The sequence below is a fragment of the Humulus lupulus genome, chromosome 1 (genome assembly GCF_963169125.1).
Source record: "Humulus lupulus chromosome 1, drHumLupu1.1, whole genome shotgun sequence".
Taxonomy (NCBI): Eukaryota; Viridiplantae; Streptophyta; class Magnoliopsida; order Rosales; family Cannabaceae; genus Humulus; species Humulus lupulus.
In genome coordinates, this window is record NC_084793.1 from 125,287,534 (window position 1) to 125,304,704 (window position 17,171).

At 42.2% G+C, this 17,171-nt stretch overlaps 1 protein-coding gene across 1 annotated transcript; it reads left to right on the forward strand.

The window, feature by feature from the left end:
- Nucleotides 1-616: 616 nt before the first annotated feature.
- LOC133821392 (uncharacterized mitochondrial protein AtMg00810-like) lies at nucleotides 617-1,380 on the forward strand. Its single transcript, XM_062253716.1, has 2 exons — nucleotides 617-644; nucleotides 761-1,380. Exons 1-2 carry the CDS (start codon nucleotides 617-619, stop codon nucleotides 1,378-1,380), a joined length of 648 nt encoding a protein of 215 aa, XP_062109700.1.
- The last annotated feature ends 15,791 nt before the right edge of the window (nucleotides 1,381-17,171 follow it).

Genomic DNA, 17,171 nt, shown 5'->3' on the forward strand with positions numbered 1-17,171 from the left:
TCACTTAACAAACCAGCTGCCAGCCCCTCAAAATTATACACTAAAACAGGGCGCATCTCAAAGAAACCATCCTACTTAAATGACTACATATGTCACACTTCTTCCACCCAACACCCCATATCAAATTACCTCTCATATAACAAATTAACACCCTCCTTCAGAGCTGCCATACTAGCTGTGTACTCAGAAGTTGAACCACAAACTTATACTGAAGCTTCCAAAATTCTCAATTGGAAAAAAGCCATGGACACAGAAATTGATGCTTTGGAAAAGAACAAAACTTGGATTGTCACCATTCTCTCTCCTGGTCATAAGGTCATCGGGTGCAAATGCGTATACAGAATAAAGTACAAAAACAATGGTGAAGTAGAACGCTACAAAGCACGCTTAGTAGCCAAAATCAAGGTGTCGATTACATCCAAACTTTTGCACCAGTAGCAAAGTTCAATACTTTAAAATCCTACTTGCCCTTGCTGCCATGAACAATTGGAACATCCACCAATTAGACATAAATAATGTTTTCCTACATGGAGACTTACATGAGGAAGTATACATGAAATTACCCCTGGTTACAATGCTCCACCCAACTCAGTTTTCAAACTAACTAAGAGCATCTATGGCCTCAAACAGGCCTCTAGACAATGGTATGACAAATTACGTTGCACACTAATTAATGATGGTTTTTATCAATCCGCTTCAGACCATTCTCTTTTCATCAAGAGAACAAACTTTATTTTTTTGGCTGTACTCATATATGTAGACGACATCATTGTTGCTAGCAACAATAACTCTGCCATTACTCTCTTCAAACAAGCCTTAAACTCCAAATTCAAACTAAAAGACATTGGTTCTCTTCGTTTTTTTCTCGGTCTTGAAATCAGCAGAACCAAACAAGGAATTTCAGTTTCCCAACGACCCTTTACACTTCAGCTACTAAAAGAAACAGGGTACCTAGGAGCAAAACCAGCTTCAACTCCCATGGAACCCAATCTAAAACTTAGCAAAGATAAAGGAGCTCCAATCCCAGACCCTACAATTTACAGAAGCTTGATTGGGAAACTCATTTACCTTACAATAACAAGACCAGATATATCATATGTTGTTAATCACCTCAGCCAATTTTTGACTTGTCCTCGAGTACCTCACCTACAAGCTACACAACGTATTCTGCAATATCTCAAAAGTACTCCTGGCCAGGGCCTTTTTTTCCCATCAGATACATCTCCCAAACTTTCAGCATATGCTGAAATAAGTCTATCGACAACCAATGTTCAAGTCTCTTTCTTTGCAGATGCTGATTGGGGAAGTTGTCAAGACACTAGACGCTCCATTTTCGGGTATTGTGTCTTCCTAGGCTCTTCTCTTGTCTCATGGAAATAAAAAAAACAACAAACAGTTTCCCGTTCTTCAGCAGAGGCTGAATACCGAGCCATGGCAAATGCAACATCTGAAGTCACTTGGGTCCATGCTCTCTTAAAGGACTTTGGCATCTCTCACGATTATCCAGCTTACCTTATCCAGCTTACCTTTATTGCGATAACACAGCAGCAATCCACATCAGTGAGAACCCTGTTTATCATGAACACACCAAACACGTTGAAATAGACTACTACTTCATCCGAGAGAAGGTTCAACAAGGATCCTTAAAACTCATCCATGTTTCGTCTCAAAACAATTTAGCTGATATATTTACTAAAGCTTTATTTCCTACCCCTTTTTCTACAATTGTATCCAAGATGGGTGTTTCTAACTTGTACACTCCATCTTGAGGGGGGCTCTTAGAATTAGTTGTATATTCTGTTAGCTTAAGTTGATTAGTTAGACTAAGTGGTTAATTAGTTAGATTCCTAACTAACTTCAGCTATATATATTGCATTGTATTGTATTAAACTGTACAATTTTTCCATTATTCAAGAATAAAGCATTCTCTCTGGTATTGATTCTACTCATACACCAAGATAGCTTTTTCCACTTTCACACCCGCTAACCCAATTGACCTGACTAGAGATAACAACGTGTGTGTTATGTTCCCTCCGCGCTCTATCCCCGTCTATGAAGACCTGGTTGAGATCAGCGTAGTTGTTCAACCAGGCCTCGGGCCCGTTTTCGTGCTTACGGGCCGCAACCCACTGAAGCGCAACCCAGGAGTTGTTATAACAAGCAGGTATGCGTCGATCCGGGAAGAGCCCATAGTCGATGGAGATAGATACGTTGTCAAAAGCGACCACGACGGTGCTGACGAAGTTGTGAAATATGGTAGAGAAGGAGACTGCATACAGAAAGCGCTATCGTGGATGTATAAGAGGGCGGGAAGTTTTCGGCCTAGTTGGAGCGATTTAGGGAGGAAGAGTCGAGCTGATACTGAGTATGGGTTGGATGATATGATGACGTCTTTGGAATGAACCCCTGTAGTCAAATCAGACTCGGAAGGTGGGATTTTCTCGATTGGGGGTATGGTTAAGACTACGCGGCTGTCTTTGTAGAATGTGAAGAAACGAAACTGGTGGGCGATTTCAATGTCAATGGGAGACGCCATTGAACCTGCAAGTGATATATGTCTTTTTTTTTGGTTTGTATTCCCATAGGTTGAGATATGAGTTTATTTATGGAGCATTAATTAATCATTTAAAATCTAGAATATGTCTGCAAAAGAAGTAATAATTGGCCAAAATTTTGGCATGGCTATAGGGTAACCACCATATGATATGTGGTAATATGTACGGGTGGTTATTAGCTACCATTCTATACGCGCATGGTCCAAATCCACTTAACTGGACATATTTATTCTAGAAAGAATCTTCTATATTTGTAATCTATACACAAATACCAATAATTATTTAAAATATTGATAAACTTCTTGTGAATTCAAGAATCTTATTCCAATATTTGATTCCTCATCTCATTCCAAATCATCAATGATTCTAATCGATAAATCTCATTATGATTTACTCTTAAAATATTTTTCTTTTCTTCTTTAAATTTTGTCACTAACTACAAGTCAAAGCTAAAAAACATTTTTAGTTTTTAATTATGTTATCTTATCATTCCTATTTTAAATAGGTTAGGGTGTGCTGAAGAGAAACAAGGAACCAAAGAGAGAGAGAGAGAGACACTATAACGTGAGTGAAGGCTGCTACCTATTTTGGTCTAATCCCTTGGTCAAATGACCATTTTACCCTCCCTCTTAACTCTTCTTCAAAGCACCTCAAGGGCAAAATAGTCATCTCACCCCTAACTCTAATCTCACCACTAATATCCAATTTATCAACTAGACCATCAAATAGAACTATTCCACCAATTAATTTCATTCACAAATAATCAATATATACAAAATTCTCAAAATACCTCTAGGCTCGATCCGAGCTGGGCATTTATTCCCGTTGTAACTTTTTCGCTAAATTTACCCTAAAGGCTCCAATCAAGCCGAATATCACATATATATCCACATAATAATGTGATCTCAAGCACATGGCACATAAAGTTACAAATATACCCTCAACAGGTCAAAATTACGCGAAAAGGCATATTTTAACAAAAGCGGGTCTTTAAACACATTATATACACATACTCATGCATAATCAACCATATAATCATATAAATTAATTAATTCACACATAATTACCCCATGTGACCTTCCGACATGCTAATCAAATTACTTAATTCCATTAGAAGTTTCAGGACGCTTCAATTATCCCCTCCTAATAGAAATTTCGTCCTCAAAATTTACCTGAACAGCTGGGGATATCGATTTCGCATATCTGACTCTAGCTCCCAAGTTGCTTCTTCTACCTTGTTGTTCTTCCACAATACTTTAACCAAATGAATAGTCTTGTTCCGTAAGACTTTGTCATTTCCATCTAGAATCTGAACTTGTCTCTCTTCATAAGATAAATCTATTTGTAATTTTAGGTTCACATAATTCAGTACACGTGTCACATCTGATACGTACCTCCACATCATCGACACATGAAACACATCATGAACTCCCAACAGAGCTTGGGGCAGAGCAAATCTGTAAGCTACCTGCCCAATCCTTTCCAGGATCTCAAAAGGTCCTACAAACCTAGGGCTCAACTTGCCCTTCTTCTCAAACCGTTTTACTCATTTCAATGGTGAAACTCTAAGAAAAATGTAGTCCCCGACTTGGAACTCCATGTTCCTACGCTTGGGATCAGTGTAGCTTTTTCTGTCTACTCTGCAAGGTGAGCATTCGAGCTCTAATCTTTTTGATAGCCTCACTAGTCCTTTGAACTACCTTAGGACCAAGATATTTTCTTTCACCCATTTCATCCAAATGGATGGGTGATCTACACTTCCTACCATACAACATCTCATATGGAGCTACTCCGATCGTTGACTGATAACTCTTGTTGTAGGAAAACTCAATCAAAGGAAGATACTTACCCTAGGATCCTTCGAAATCCAATACACATGCTCGAAGCATGTCCTCCAAAATTTGAATCGTCATCTTAGATTGCCCATGTGTCTGAGGATGATACACTGTGCTGAACTTCAACTGGGTACCCATAGCCTTCTGTAGGCCTCCCCAAAACTTGGAAGTAAAATTGGGTTCCCGATCTGACACTATGAACTTCAGAGCCCCATGGAGGTGTACAATATCCCTCACATATAGTTCAGTGTACTAATCCACAGTTAAATTTGTTCTCACAGGCAAGAAGTGAGTCGACTTGGTATATAGATCCATGATTGCCCATACCGAATCATTTTGTCCCACCGTCTTAGGCAACCCAACCACAAAGTCCACAGTGATGTCTTCCCCCTTCCATTTAAGGATATTCAAAGGCTATAGTAACTATGCTCGCCTTTGATGTTCCGCCTTTACCTACTGACAAGTCAGGAACCTAGCCACATACTCAACCACATCTTTCTTTATTCTTGACCACCAATACAAAGATTTCAGAACATGATACATCTTCATGGTGCCTGGATGTAGCGAGTATAGGGTAGTATGAGACTCATCAGGTATCTCCCGCTTGATATCAACACCCATCGGAACACATATCCGTTCCTTGTATCGAAATATACCTGTCTCAATGATAGTAAAGTCGTTAGCCACTCCAACTAGGATATCCTCCCAAATAGATAAGTCGCCATACCTTCAGTGAAAATACCACTGCTGCCAATTCTAAGTCATGAGTAGGGTACCCCTGCTCATACTCCTTCAACTATCTTGAGGCATAGGTAGTCACCTTACCAGCCTGCATCAGAACATAACCTAGCCTCTATCTCGAAGCATCACAATAAACTACAGACTTCTCTTGATCTGAAGGAAGACTGAGCAATGGAGCAGTAATCAATTGACGCACTCCTTAGCTTCGGCCAATCTTTCACTGCCTCTTTCGTGGCCATATCAACCATAATCTAGTCCTTACTGACAATATGACTAAGAAACGTCGCTTGAGGTAACCAGAACTCTCACTTCTTGAACTTGGCATATAACATTTGTTCCCTCAATCTCTGCAATACCAAATGAAGATGTTGCTCATGTTTTGTCTTTGACTGAGAGTAGATCATAATTTCATTGATGAACACAATCAAGAACTTTTCCAGATAGTCCTTGAATACCATGTTCATTAGATCCATGAACGTTGTCAGGGCACAACATCCTTTATAGATATACAAACTGTGACACAAAATAAAGGTTTAGTGCTAGAGATTTTTTATTATTGGGGTTAGGCTATAAACAACCTTAGTTTTGTGTTACAACTCAAACAAAAGTAACAAGGAATGTAACTGTAACATCCCAAAATCTCTAATAAGGCTTAGTGTCTTGATTAGTGTGCCAGGATGACATGATTGGGATTTATGTGTATTTTGTGATTATATATATATGGGAATACGTGAATTACATGAGTTATATTATGATATGACTGCTTATGCATGTTTACGTGAATTAAATATGCTTGTGAGACCATTTATGTTCGAGAGGGCATTTTTGTAGTTTTTACTCGCAGAGGGTATATCTGTAATTATATATGCTATGTGATTGAGACCACATTATTATGTGGATATATCTGTGATATTCAGCATGATGTGATCTTAGTGAGTAATTTAGCAAAAAAGTCACAACAGGGTTACATAACCGACTTGGGACGAAATTAGGGGTATTTTGGTAATTTGGTAAATTACCAGAATTTATTGGTTAATGGGAATTTAATTGGTGAGTATTTTGGGTTGGTGGATTTAATTGGGAATTTATGGTATGATTTGAGGTTAGTGGGAATTTTGGGAAAAGACTAAAATACCCTTAGTTTGGACAAAGGGCATTTGAGTGGATTAGGGGCAAATTGGTCATTTTGACCATTTGACTAAGTCATGGTTAGTGGTAAGATGAACACCTTATGGAATTACATGTTATTCTCTCTCTCTCTCTCTCACTCTATCTCTCTTTGTGGTTTTCTCTCAAGGTTTGGATAAGCACTTTGAGGTTTTAGTGTTCAATTCTTGAAGATTATTAGAGTTTCTTGAGGAGAAGTGGGATTAGTTGAAGAACTGGAGCTTGTTTTTGAAGTTAGAAGTCATAAAAGTCAACATCACAGCCTGTATTTTCAAAATTTCAGAGGAGGTAAGAACCTTTTCTTTGTTCTTCATTTTCTTGGTTTTGTTTTTGAAGAATGGGTGAGTCTTGATTTCATTTTCGAGTTCTGAGCTTCTAAAGTGTTTGTGTGAGTCTATGGGTGATAGAAACTGTTTAAACTGATGATTTAAAGCTTTTATTAGGTCTGGGTTCTGGGTTTGGGCTGTTGAATTTATGAATTGGGAAAAAGCTTGAGTTTCAAGAACTCAAAGTGTGATTCTTGGCATTTCTGGTTGGCTAAGTGTTTTGAGGTTGTTTGTGAATTCTTTGGCACTTAGGTAACATATTTTGTGGTCAAATTACTTTAGAATTGAGCTAGGAAACTTGGTTTGAGGACTCTTGAGGGTCTTGGGTCGCAAAACGAAACCCAGCATTTTGGGTTCGTGTCGTAGCGCCCCTGCGCTGGTTTTGGGTGCCCCTACACTATGTAGAGGAGGTTTTGGGGAGCCTCTATCTATTTGGGCGCCCTTGCCCTATGACCATTTCAGGATGTGTCCTTTTTAAAGTTTTGGGAAGAGCTTGGGGACTTGGGGGATGATTCCATCACCCTGTTTGGTGGAATTAGAGGTCCCGAGAGTACGAGATTGGTCCCAAAGTCTGTTTTTGGATTCAGTTCTTATTGGGATCACCGTTTATGGTTGTGACTAGATTTACCACGAGGCTCATGGAAGGATCGTGCTCGGGGTCGCACCATTATTCCCACAGGACCTAAGGTAAGAAAACTGCACCTGGGTTGTGATTAGGGCTTGAGCCCTGGGTATTGAACATGATTATAATCATGCCTTTGAATATCTATTTAAATGTGAATGACTTTGTTATATCTAAATTGTATACTTAATTGAATTTGATTGAAAAGCTCGGCTTATAAGTCGTGGTCGACATAAGCATGTGGAATGCAGGCCGTTATGGCTGAGCCATTGTGGAAGTGCCATATGCACTTGTTTGGTTCTTAAGCCGCTTGAATATATGAACTGTGGTATGAACTCGTGTGACTCTATGGTCGTATAATTGAGATAAATGCCTGCTTGAGTATGGTGATTACTGCTACGCATGCTATTTATGATCTGTTAATTACCCTTATCTGCTTGTTTAAGTTTTCTTGCTGAGCATTGGCTCACAGGTGCTATATAGTGCAGGTAAGGGTAAAGAGAAGTTGGACCAGCCTTGAGTTGGAGAGCTTCAGGGGCGATGTGTACATATGTAGCTTGCTCGACCGCCACGGGCGAGATTTCTGTTGAGGAGCTAGGGTTGAGCCACGATTTTGCCGCTTAGGCCTCTCTTTTGTATTCTTTTGAGTTGTAATTAACCTTTAAACTCTTTTGGGATCCCATGTACAAACTTAAAATTTTTAATGGAAAATTATTACTTCTTGACCAAAATTTTTAATACTTGAGCCACGAGTTAATTTTAATTACATGTTTAAGTCCAAATGACTCGCTTAACGAGTCTAGCACTATTTTAAACCGACAGTGTAACAATCCTGGATTATTAGGGTGTTACACTAACTTTAATGATAGTAAACATAAATTACATAAACACAAAGAGATCAAAGTGTAGAGTAGACCTTTCTTGAAGAACAACCCTTAGAACATAAAATCACAAAGCTATGATTTTATGTGAAACAAAAAAGTTGCAAGGCTTGACACAAATGTAGATTTGTTGTCCAAAAATCTCTATTCCTAGCCTTCTCTATGGAAATGCTTGAAGCTACTGCAATGGAATGAGATTGGGATACACAAGCCTTGGGTTTTCATACAAGCCAAGCTTTCTTGATGAAGATCTTGGAGAAAATTAGTAATCTTGAAAGCTAGAGAGAGAGAGAGTTGAGTGATCAATTCACCAATTAACTTATATCAACCCTTTAAATAGTCTAGGACCCTCATTAGACTCAACCAATGAGACTAGAGCATTTAAATTTATGTTTTGGAGATAAAACACGTAATTGTAATCACACGTACGGACAGCCCAGGTGATGTGTCACCTGGCACCATGTGATATATCGCTTGGTTCGTTTTAGTCCGTTTTTCAAGGGCCAGGCAACGCATCACGCATTCCCGATGCCTCTGTAATAATTATCCAAAATTTGGCTCAAAGCATCCCCAAATACTCCCAAACTTCTTGGGTACTCTTATATACACCAAATAAATATTTTAGACCCGAAAAGATGATTTATAAATGCCTATACTGAAAGCCAACTTTCACATGTTGACTTTTGTATAATCGTTATTGTTTTTACAGCTTTTCATTCCTAAACAATTTCACCATGTATTTAACCATTCACAACATAAGGTAGGAAATATGTGGGATTCGACAGTGTAGTGGTGAGACTCTTTATGAATACTGGGAGTGATTGCAGAGGTTGTGTGCTAGCTTCCCCATCACCAAATTAGTGAGCAACTCCTTATCCAATATTTCTATGAGGGGTTATCGCCAATGGAGATGAGCGTGATTGATGTAGCCAGTGGGGGAGCTCTAGTAGACAAGACACTTGATGCTTCTAGGAATTTAATATCAAATATGGCTACCAATTCACAAAAGTTTGAGATGAGAAACGAAACCTCGCCACCACCTCAGAAGGTAAATGAAGTGAGGACTCCACCACAACAATAGATAGCTCAACTTACTTCCATGGTGCAATAATTGGTCTTAGGACAACTTACCAGACCATGCAGTATATGTATGATGGTGGCACATCTTACTGATATGTGTCCTACTCTTCAAGAGAGTGCTCATGAGCAAGTAAATGCCATTGGAGGGTTTCCTGGGCAGCCAAGACAACAATATGATCCCTATTCAAATACATACAATGAAGGATGGACGGATCATCCTAATTTGAGATATGGGAACCAACAACAAGCGACACCTGCTAGACCACCAGTATTCAATTTTCAGCAAACATCTCTTCAGAATTTTGTGCCTCGATCTCAACAACCCCCACCTGCAGCTTCAAAATATCAAGAACTGTCTCTCGCTGATATGATGAAAACTTTAGTCGCTACTAATGTTCAAATGCAACAGGGTCTTGTACAATTTCAGCAAAACACACATGAAATTCTTCAGAGTAATTAGGTATCTCTTTAGAATTTTGAAAACACAATGGGAGAGATTGCTACTTCTTTGAGCAAGCTTGAAGCTCAAAATTTTGGAAGATTACCTTCCCAGCCAGAGAAGAACCCAAGAGCAAATGTATGTGCGATAACACTTCAAAATGGTACACAATATGAGTCACTCACACATCCTTCATCGCCAGCTCCAGTGCAAAAGCAAGTAGTAGATAACTCAATCCATGATGAGCCATTAACTCATAAAAAGCCAGATAAACCATCTATGTCAACCTTTTCCAAGCAGATTAAGGAAGACTAAAGATGAAGAGGCAGACAAGGAGATATTAGAAACATTTAGAAAGGTGGAGATGAACATTCCATTACTTGATGTTATTAAACAAGTACCTCAATATGCTAAATTTTGAAGGAGTTGTGCATGAATAAGATTAAACTGAAGGGTGATAAGAAGATAAGTATGGGGGAGAACATTTTCGCTGTTCTCCAAAAGAACATGCCACCAAGGATACGAGAACCTTTACAATTCCTTGTATTATTGGTAATAAAAGGATTGAGCAATGTAAGATAGATTTGGGAGCATCGATTAATGTCATGTCATATTCAACATATGTGTTATCCAAAAAACAGGCACGGATGACGTGGCAGGTGATTTTTTAACACGTTGTTGACACCTGGCAGAGTTCTATTAGAGTATCGACCAGTAAGATATTACAAGCATAACGGTTGAAGTTTTTCCTACGACCAGCCTGGTCGTACACTCCGCATAGTTCAAGATAATTTTATAAAGATCATAGTCAATCTCGAGATTGTCTCCAATAATTTCGGATGATCCGATTAATTAGGAGAGAATATCTGTAACAAACTAATGTAATCCTCCTTGAGCCTATAAATAGAGAAAGATAGTTCAAGGAGGAGACTTTTTGGCTTTTTGATTACTGGTGAGTATAAATTTATGAGAGAATTAGAGCTAGTACATTACGATATATTGTTTATTCTTCAGAGGTTGGTGAAACTCATAGAACCTTAGTTCTTTGATCACTCCTTTGAGATCTCATATCAATAATAGCTCAAGTGGTCGTAGGTTATTACCAGTTTCTGGGGCCGAACCACTATAAATTCTTGTGTGCTTTACTGTTTTTGTCATTACATTCATTCCAACATATCTGTCCACATCAAGCATTTTTGACTCCGTGTCAGTTGACCAAAATCAGGGTCAACATTCTAGTGCTTTCATTGAGAGCTTGATACGATATTGTTGAAGCATAAATGACGAAAACCACAAAGAAAACTGGGCAGGCGACTGGCGCTGCACTGTCTCAGCCGCCTCCTCCTCCAAACGTGACCAAAGATGAGCCACATTTGGAATTTGATGAGGAAGAACTGGATTCCGAGACGCTGAGGAATACCCTGGGGGTATTGCAGGATGAGCTGGCCAATCTGAGGGCCAACCAGGAAAGTGCTGCTGAGATTATGGCGCGGCAGCAACAAGAGATTGAGCGACAGCGCCAGGAATTGAGTGAAAGACAGGCGGAGATGGACTATCATCAGAGGGAGGCCATGGAAGCCCTCGAAGTAGCCCTACAGTTGGCTAGGAATCAGGCTGCACCTGCCTCACAGCCTGATCAACCCGCAAATGACCCGCCCCAAAGGGGTCCCAATCCTAGCCCGCCGATCCAGCCGTCGAGCCCCCAAAGGCCTGAGCAGCCACCAATGCCTCAAGATGATGTCCCGCTAAGGGATCCTGAAGCGTAGCCTCCATCCCAGGCTGGTCGTGATATTCCCCCGCAACCAAGGCAGAATAGGGCCGGGCAGCAGCCCCGCAGTCCTGACGCCATAGGGGCGAAGAGCCGAACCCACCGAGCAGAGGGCAACGTCCTTCTGGTAACAGAAGGAACTTAGAGATAAGCTTTGCGGTCTGGGGCCCCCCACGGCATGATAATGCACGGGGACCTACTGACTAATGCAGGCCACCCTCTAACGCTCAGGAAGTTCCAGCCCAAGGAGGCAACCGAGGGAACAATCGATCCCACCATAGCCAGTCGAGGTTCAGAGATGGCCATGGTTACAATGAGGCTGACTCAGGCAGAGGAAATGCCGGTCAGAGAAATGAAGATAGAGGTGGGGGCAGAAGCCCACTACCTAGAGAAGACCAACCCTAGAGACGTGACGGTGGGGGGCAACCCAGACAAAATAACGTCTTTAACCGGCTCGGAGCAAGCGAGCAGTGGCGAAGAGATGAGGATTTAAGAGACGTACTCAACGATCGCCGGGAATGACACGATGAGTTCGTTCCCCCAGCACCAGAGGCCCCGGCGATTCCCGAAGTCGTGCAAGCCCAAATGGATGCTCTGAACCAGGCAGTACAACAACTGGTCGGGGGAAAGACATCCCATATCGAGTACGATAGGAGAAGAGGCACTCCTTTCATTCAAAGGATATCTATGGCAGAAACTCTTAGCAAGTTTAAGATGCCCACGCTTCTGAACTTCGACGGGTATGGTGACCCGGTATCTCATGTCAACAAGTTTGAGATAAAAATGGACATTCAGAAAGCGTCCGAAGACACTAGGTGCAAGATCTTTCCTGCAACACTTTCTAATGTTGCACAGGAGTGGTTTTTCAAATTCCCTCCTGCAAGTATTATTTCTTGGGAGATGTTCGTAAAAGAATTTTACGGACAATTCTATGCGGGTCGTGTGCACCCAACTGAGGCGAATCAGCTGGTCGAGATACGCCAGCAAGAAGGAGAGCCACTGAAGGATTACGTCCGGCGCTTCATGCGAGCAGCGGCTGGCGCCAAAACAGTAGGAGATGAGGGCAAGATGATGGCCCTAACTGCGGGAGTTAGGCGCCGCACGCCTTTGTGGAGTAGCCTCAGAAAGCATGGAGTTAAAACTACTCAAGAATTTTTGGATAGAGCTGATCGGTACATCAAGCTCGAAGATGCCATCGCCAGTGAAGGAAAACTCCCATGCAAGGATAAGGGGACTGCCGAGCCCGCCAAAGCCGCCAATGGGTCAAAACCCAACGGCAACGACAAAGGTAACGAAAACGACAATGGCAATGGCAATGGCAAGAACGAGGGGAAACGGCCGCATAATGAGCCTTCCACCTCTGAGAATAAACGAGCCAAGGGTAATCGTTATGAACCGCGGTTCACTAACTACACTGCCCTTATTGAGTCTCGGGGAGAGGTGTATTAGGCCACGAGTTCTAGTGTGCCTTATAAAAAACCCGCTCCCATTCGAAGAGAGACACTACCAAGTTCTGTCATTATCATAACTACTACGGACATGATACAAATGAATGCAACCAGCTGAAGGATGAAATCGAGTTCCTTATTAGACAAGGACACTTGAGAAGATATGTATGGGCCTCAGGAAATTCCCAACAAGAGGCTCCAGGTGGCAACGAGCATGCGCCCTCGCGCCAACGCTCGCCACCTTTGCAGCCTGACCCCGTAGCTGTCACTTTACTCACCATCTGTGGAGGCCCGCACCTCGCGGGAAGTAGTGGAAAGGCGAGGGAACGATATGCTCAGACCCTACGTCACGACCAGGACATCGAGATGATGACTATGGAGGACAGGGCATCAAAGAAGGCTCGATCAAAGGATGGTGAGATAACCTTCTCTGATAGCGACGCCCAGCATGTCCGATTCCCACATTCCGATCCGCTGGTCGTGGACATTCAAATCGCCAACATGATGGTGAAGAGAGTACTAGTTGATACAGGAAGTTCGGTAAACATCCTGTACAAATCTTCGCTGGAACGCATGAAGTTGTTCGTCAAGGACTTGGAGCCCTACAACCAAACAATTTACAGCTTCTCTGGTGAAGGACTCGCCCCAGCAGGGTCAATCAAACTTCCAGTAACAGCAGGTACAACGTCTGCTACCAGGACATTACTCGCTACTTTTATAGTAGTCGATTGTCCTTCAGCATACAATGCTGTCATTGTAAGGCCCATACTGGTTGACCTTCGGGCCGTCACCTTAGTATGGCACTTGGCCATGAAATTCCCGACAGACGCAGGAGTAGGTCGCGTGTTGGGAAATCAAAGGGAAGCAAGGGAGTGCTACAACGCCTCAGTCACAAAGGCGAAGAAGGGAGCATCGAAGAGCACTCCCCCAGATAGGTTGCGGATGGCTATTGATACACAAGCCCAATCCGGTGATGGAGTCACCAAATAGGGTATTGCCCAAAGTGAGGATAGGGATTTAGATCCTCGCTTTGGGGATTTTGAGGAAGATGTTGGACCCGTCGAGGACCTGGAAGAGGTCCAACTTGACAAAAAAGACCCGACCAGAGTTGTAAAGGTCGGGAAAAATTTAGAAGCAACAACGAAGCATGCACTGGTGGAATTTTTGTGAAAGAACCAGGAAGTTTTTGCTTGGTCACACAAAGAGATGGCTAGGATAGATCATGCAGTTATCAGCCATGTCCTGAACGTTGACAAGAGTTTTCCACCCGTGCAACATAAAAGAAGGCTGCTCGATAAGGATAGATCGAAAGCCTTAAAAGAGGACGTTGAAAGACTGAAGGAGAATGGGTTCATTAGGGTGGCGTTTTATCCATCGTGGCTCTCTAATCCAGTACTGGTTCCCAAGCCTAACGGAAAATGGCGAACCTGTGTGGATTTCACAGACCTTAATAAAGCCTGCCCAAAAGATTGCTTCCCACTCCCAAGGATCGACCAGCTGGTCACTAGCTTTTGGACCGATACAGGGTTCTACTGTTATAAAGTAATGCCCTTCGGACTGAAAAACGCTGGTGCGACTTACCAGCGATTGGTTAACCACATGTTTAAGGAGTTGATCGGAGTAAGCATGGAGGTGTACGTGGACGACATGCTGGTAAAGTCAAAAAAGGCAGAAGGACATGTAAAGGATTTACAAGAGTGTTTCAACGTTCTGAACAAATATCAGATGAAGTTAAATCCTCTCAAATGTTCCTTCGGAGTAGGTTCAGAGAAATTTTTGGGGTTCATTGTTAATTCAAGAGGAATCGAGGCCAACCCCGAAAAGATCAAAGCCCTGATCGACATGAAATCACCGATGAAAATCAAGGATGTGCAAAGTTTAACTGGAAGAATTACCGCACTAAGTAGATTCATTTCCAAGTCGACGGATAAATGTGTCCCTTTCTTTAATCTACTTAGAAGCAACAAGAAGTTCGAATGGACCGAGGACTGCGAACAGGCTTTCCAAGCCTTAAAAGCCCACATGGTGCAACCTCATGTTTTATCAAAACCCATAGATGGAGAAACTTTGTTCATTTACCTGGTGATCACCGAATTTGCTGCTAGTGCGGTACTAGTACGAGAAGAAGAAGGCATACAAAAGGCGGTTTACTATGTAAGCAAGAGGTTAATCGGGGCTGAATTGAGGTATCCTCCCATCGAAAGATTAGCCTATTGCTTAATCTTGGCCTCAAGGAAGTTACGTCCTTACTTCCAAGCCCATCCCATCACAGTCTTAACTGACCAGCCCCTTCGGCAAGTTCTGCAAAAGCCAGAGGCGGCTGGGCGCTTATTAAAATGGGCAGTCGAACTCGGGTAGTTTGATATCACATATTCACCGCGAGCAGCAGTAAAAGGACAAGTCTTGGCTGACCTTATCGCTGAATTCACTGAGTTCCCAGACGACGAGCAGTGCGAAAAACCTAGTGCACCTGAGCCCCAAGTCGAAGTTCCTTCGTGGAAGTTATTCATGGATGGATCATCCAACGAATCTCACGTAGGAGCAGGAGTGATATTGATAACGCCAGAAGGGCATCGATTTCACTGCGCTATTAGGTTCGATTTCACCGCATCAAACAATAAGGCCGAATATGAAGCACTCCTCGCAGGACTAAGGTTGGCCAAAGACATGAGTATAAAAGTGCTTGATATTTACAGTGATTCACAACTGGTAGTGAATCAAGTCTTAGGGGAGTATCAAGCATGGGGTCTCAAAATGGTGGCCTACTTGAACAAAACTAAAGATTTGTTGGCATAATTCGAGAAGTATACCCTCCAGCAAATTCCCCGAGATCAGAATTCAAACGCAGATGCTTTAGCCAAACTCGCGAGTGCAAAAGACGCTGACACTTTAAATATAGTGCCAGTAGAAAGATTATGCGAGCTGAGCATACGAGCAGACGAAACCAATATGGAAATTCGGATGGAAGATACATGGATGGCACCGTACTTGGAGTATCTCGTGAATGGTGTACTACCAGCAGATAGAAACAAAGCCAGAACTCTGCAGAGACAGGCTGTTAGGTATATACTGGTCGATGGTGTTCTTTACCGAAGAGGATACTCCATGCCACTGCTCAGATGTATTACACCAGAAAAGGATAAAGAACTAATGAAGGAAGTACATGAAGGCTTCTGTGGGGATCACGCTGGGGGGCAGAGCTTGTCGAAAAAGATTCTGAGGCAGGGTTATTTCTGGCCGACTATGAACGAAGACTCAATGGAGTTTGTGAAAAAATTTGATAAGTGCCAAAGATTTTCCAAGATCCCACGCGTAGCTCCCAATGAGTTAAAGCAGATGCAAAGTCCTTGACCTTTCGCGGTATGGGGTATAGATTTGATTCCTTGCCAACGGGAAAGGGTGGAGTAAAATACGCAGTCGTAGCAGTCGACTACTTCACCAAATGGGCCGAAGCTGAGCCGCTCGCTACCATAACGACCAAGAAAGTTCTCGACTTTGTCATCAAGAACATTGTTTGCCGATATGGTTTGCCTCAAAAAATTGTCTCAGACAACGGCACCTAGTTTGACAGCGACTTATTCACAGACTTCTGGGAGAGGCATGGAATCGTCAAGAGCTTTTCTTCAGTCGCACATCCATAAGCAAATGGGCAAGTCAAAGCAGTGAATAAAACACTTAAAGATACCCTGAAGAAAAGGCTCGAAGACGCTAAAGGAGCATGGCCAGAATAGCTGCCTGAAGTACTGTGGTCGTATAGAACTTCTCATCGAACAACGACAGGTCATACATCGTTTTCCTTAGCATACGAGTATGAAGCTATGTTGCCCGTCGAGTTAGATCCGCCCTCACATCGACGAATCACATACGACCAAGACCAGAATAACCAGCTGATGATGGAGTCCGTAGAGTCGCTTGAAGAGAAACGGGAAAGAGCCCAACTCCGAGTAGCCGCGTACCAGCAAAAATTCGCCCGATATTTTAACTCAAAAGTGAAAGAAAGAAAGTTCAACGTCGGGGACCTAGTACTTCGATGAGTTTTCTTAAACACCCGCGACCCAGCTGCTGGAGTACTCGGACCAAACTGGGAAGGACCTTACTAGATTGAAGAAGTCCTTCATCCAGGCACCTACAAGCTTGCACGCTTAAATGGAGATCTCGTTCCACGCTATTGGAACGGAGAACACCTGCGCAAGTATTATCAATAAACAGTCCTTTTTAAAGGACTGGCTTGTATTAATTTTCACTTTTTACAAGTTTTGAAAAAGGGTTAGCCATGTTATATGGCTAATCGCTTATAAGTGTAAGATCT

Bases quoted from the DNA above. Each gene is read 5' to 3' on its own strand.
- LOC133821392 (XM_062253716.1), top strand. From the start codon at position 617: ATGGCCTCAAACAGGCCTCTAGACAATG. The intron at 645-760 runs GTATGACAAATT...TCATATATGTAG, and splicing joins AAACAGGCCTCTAGACAATG to ACGACATCATTGTTGCTAGC.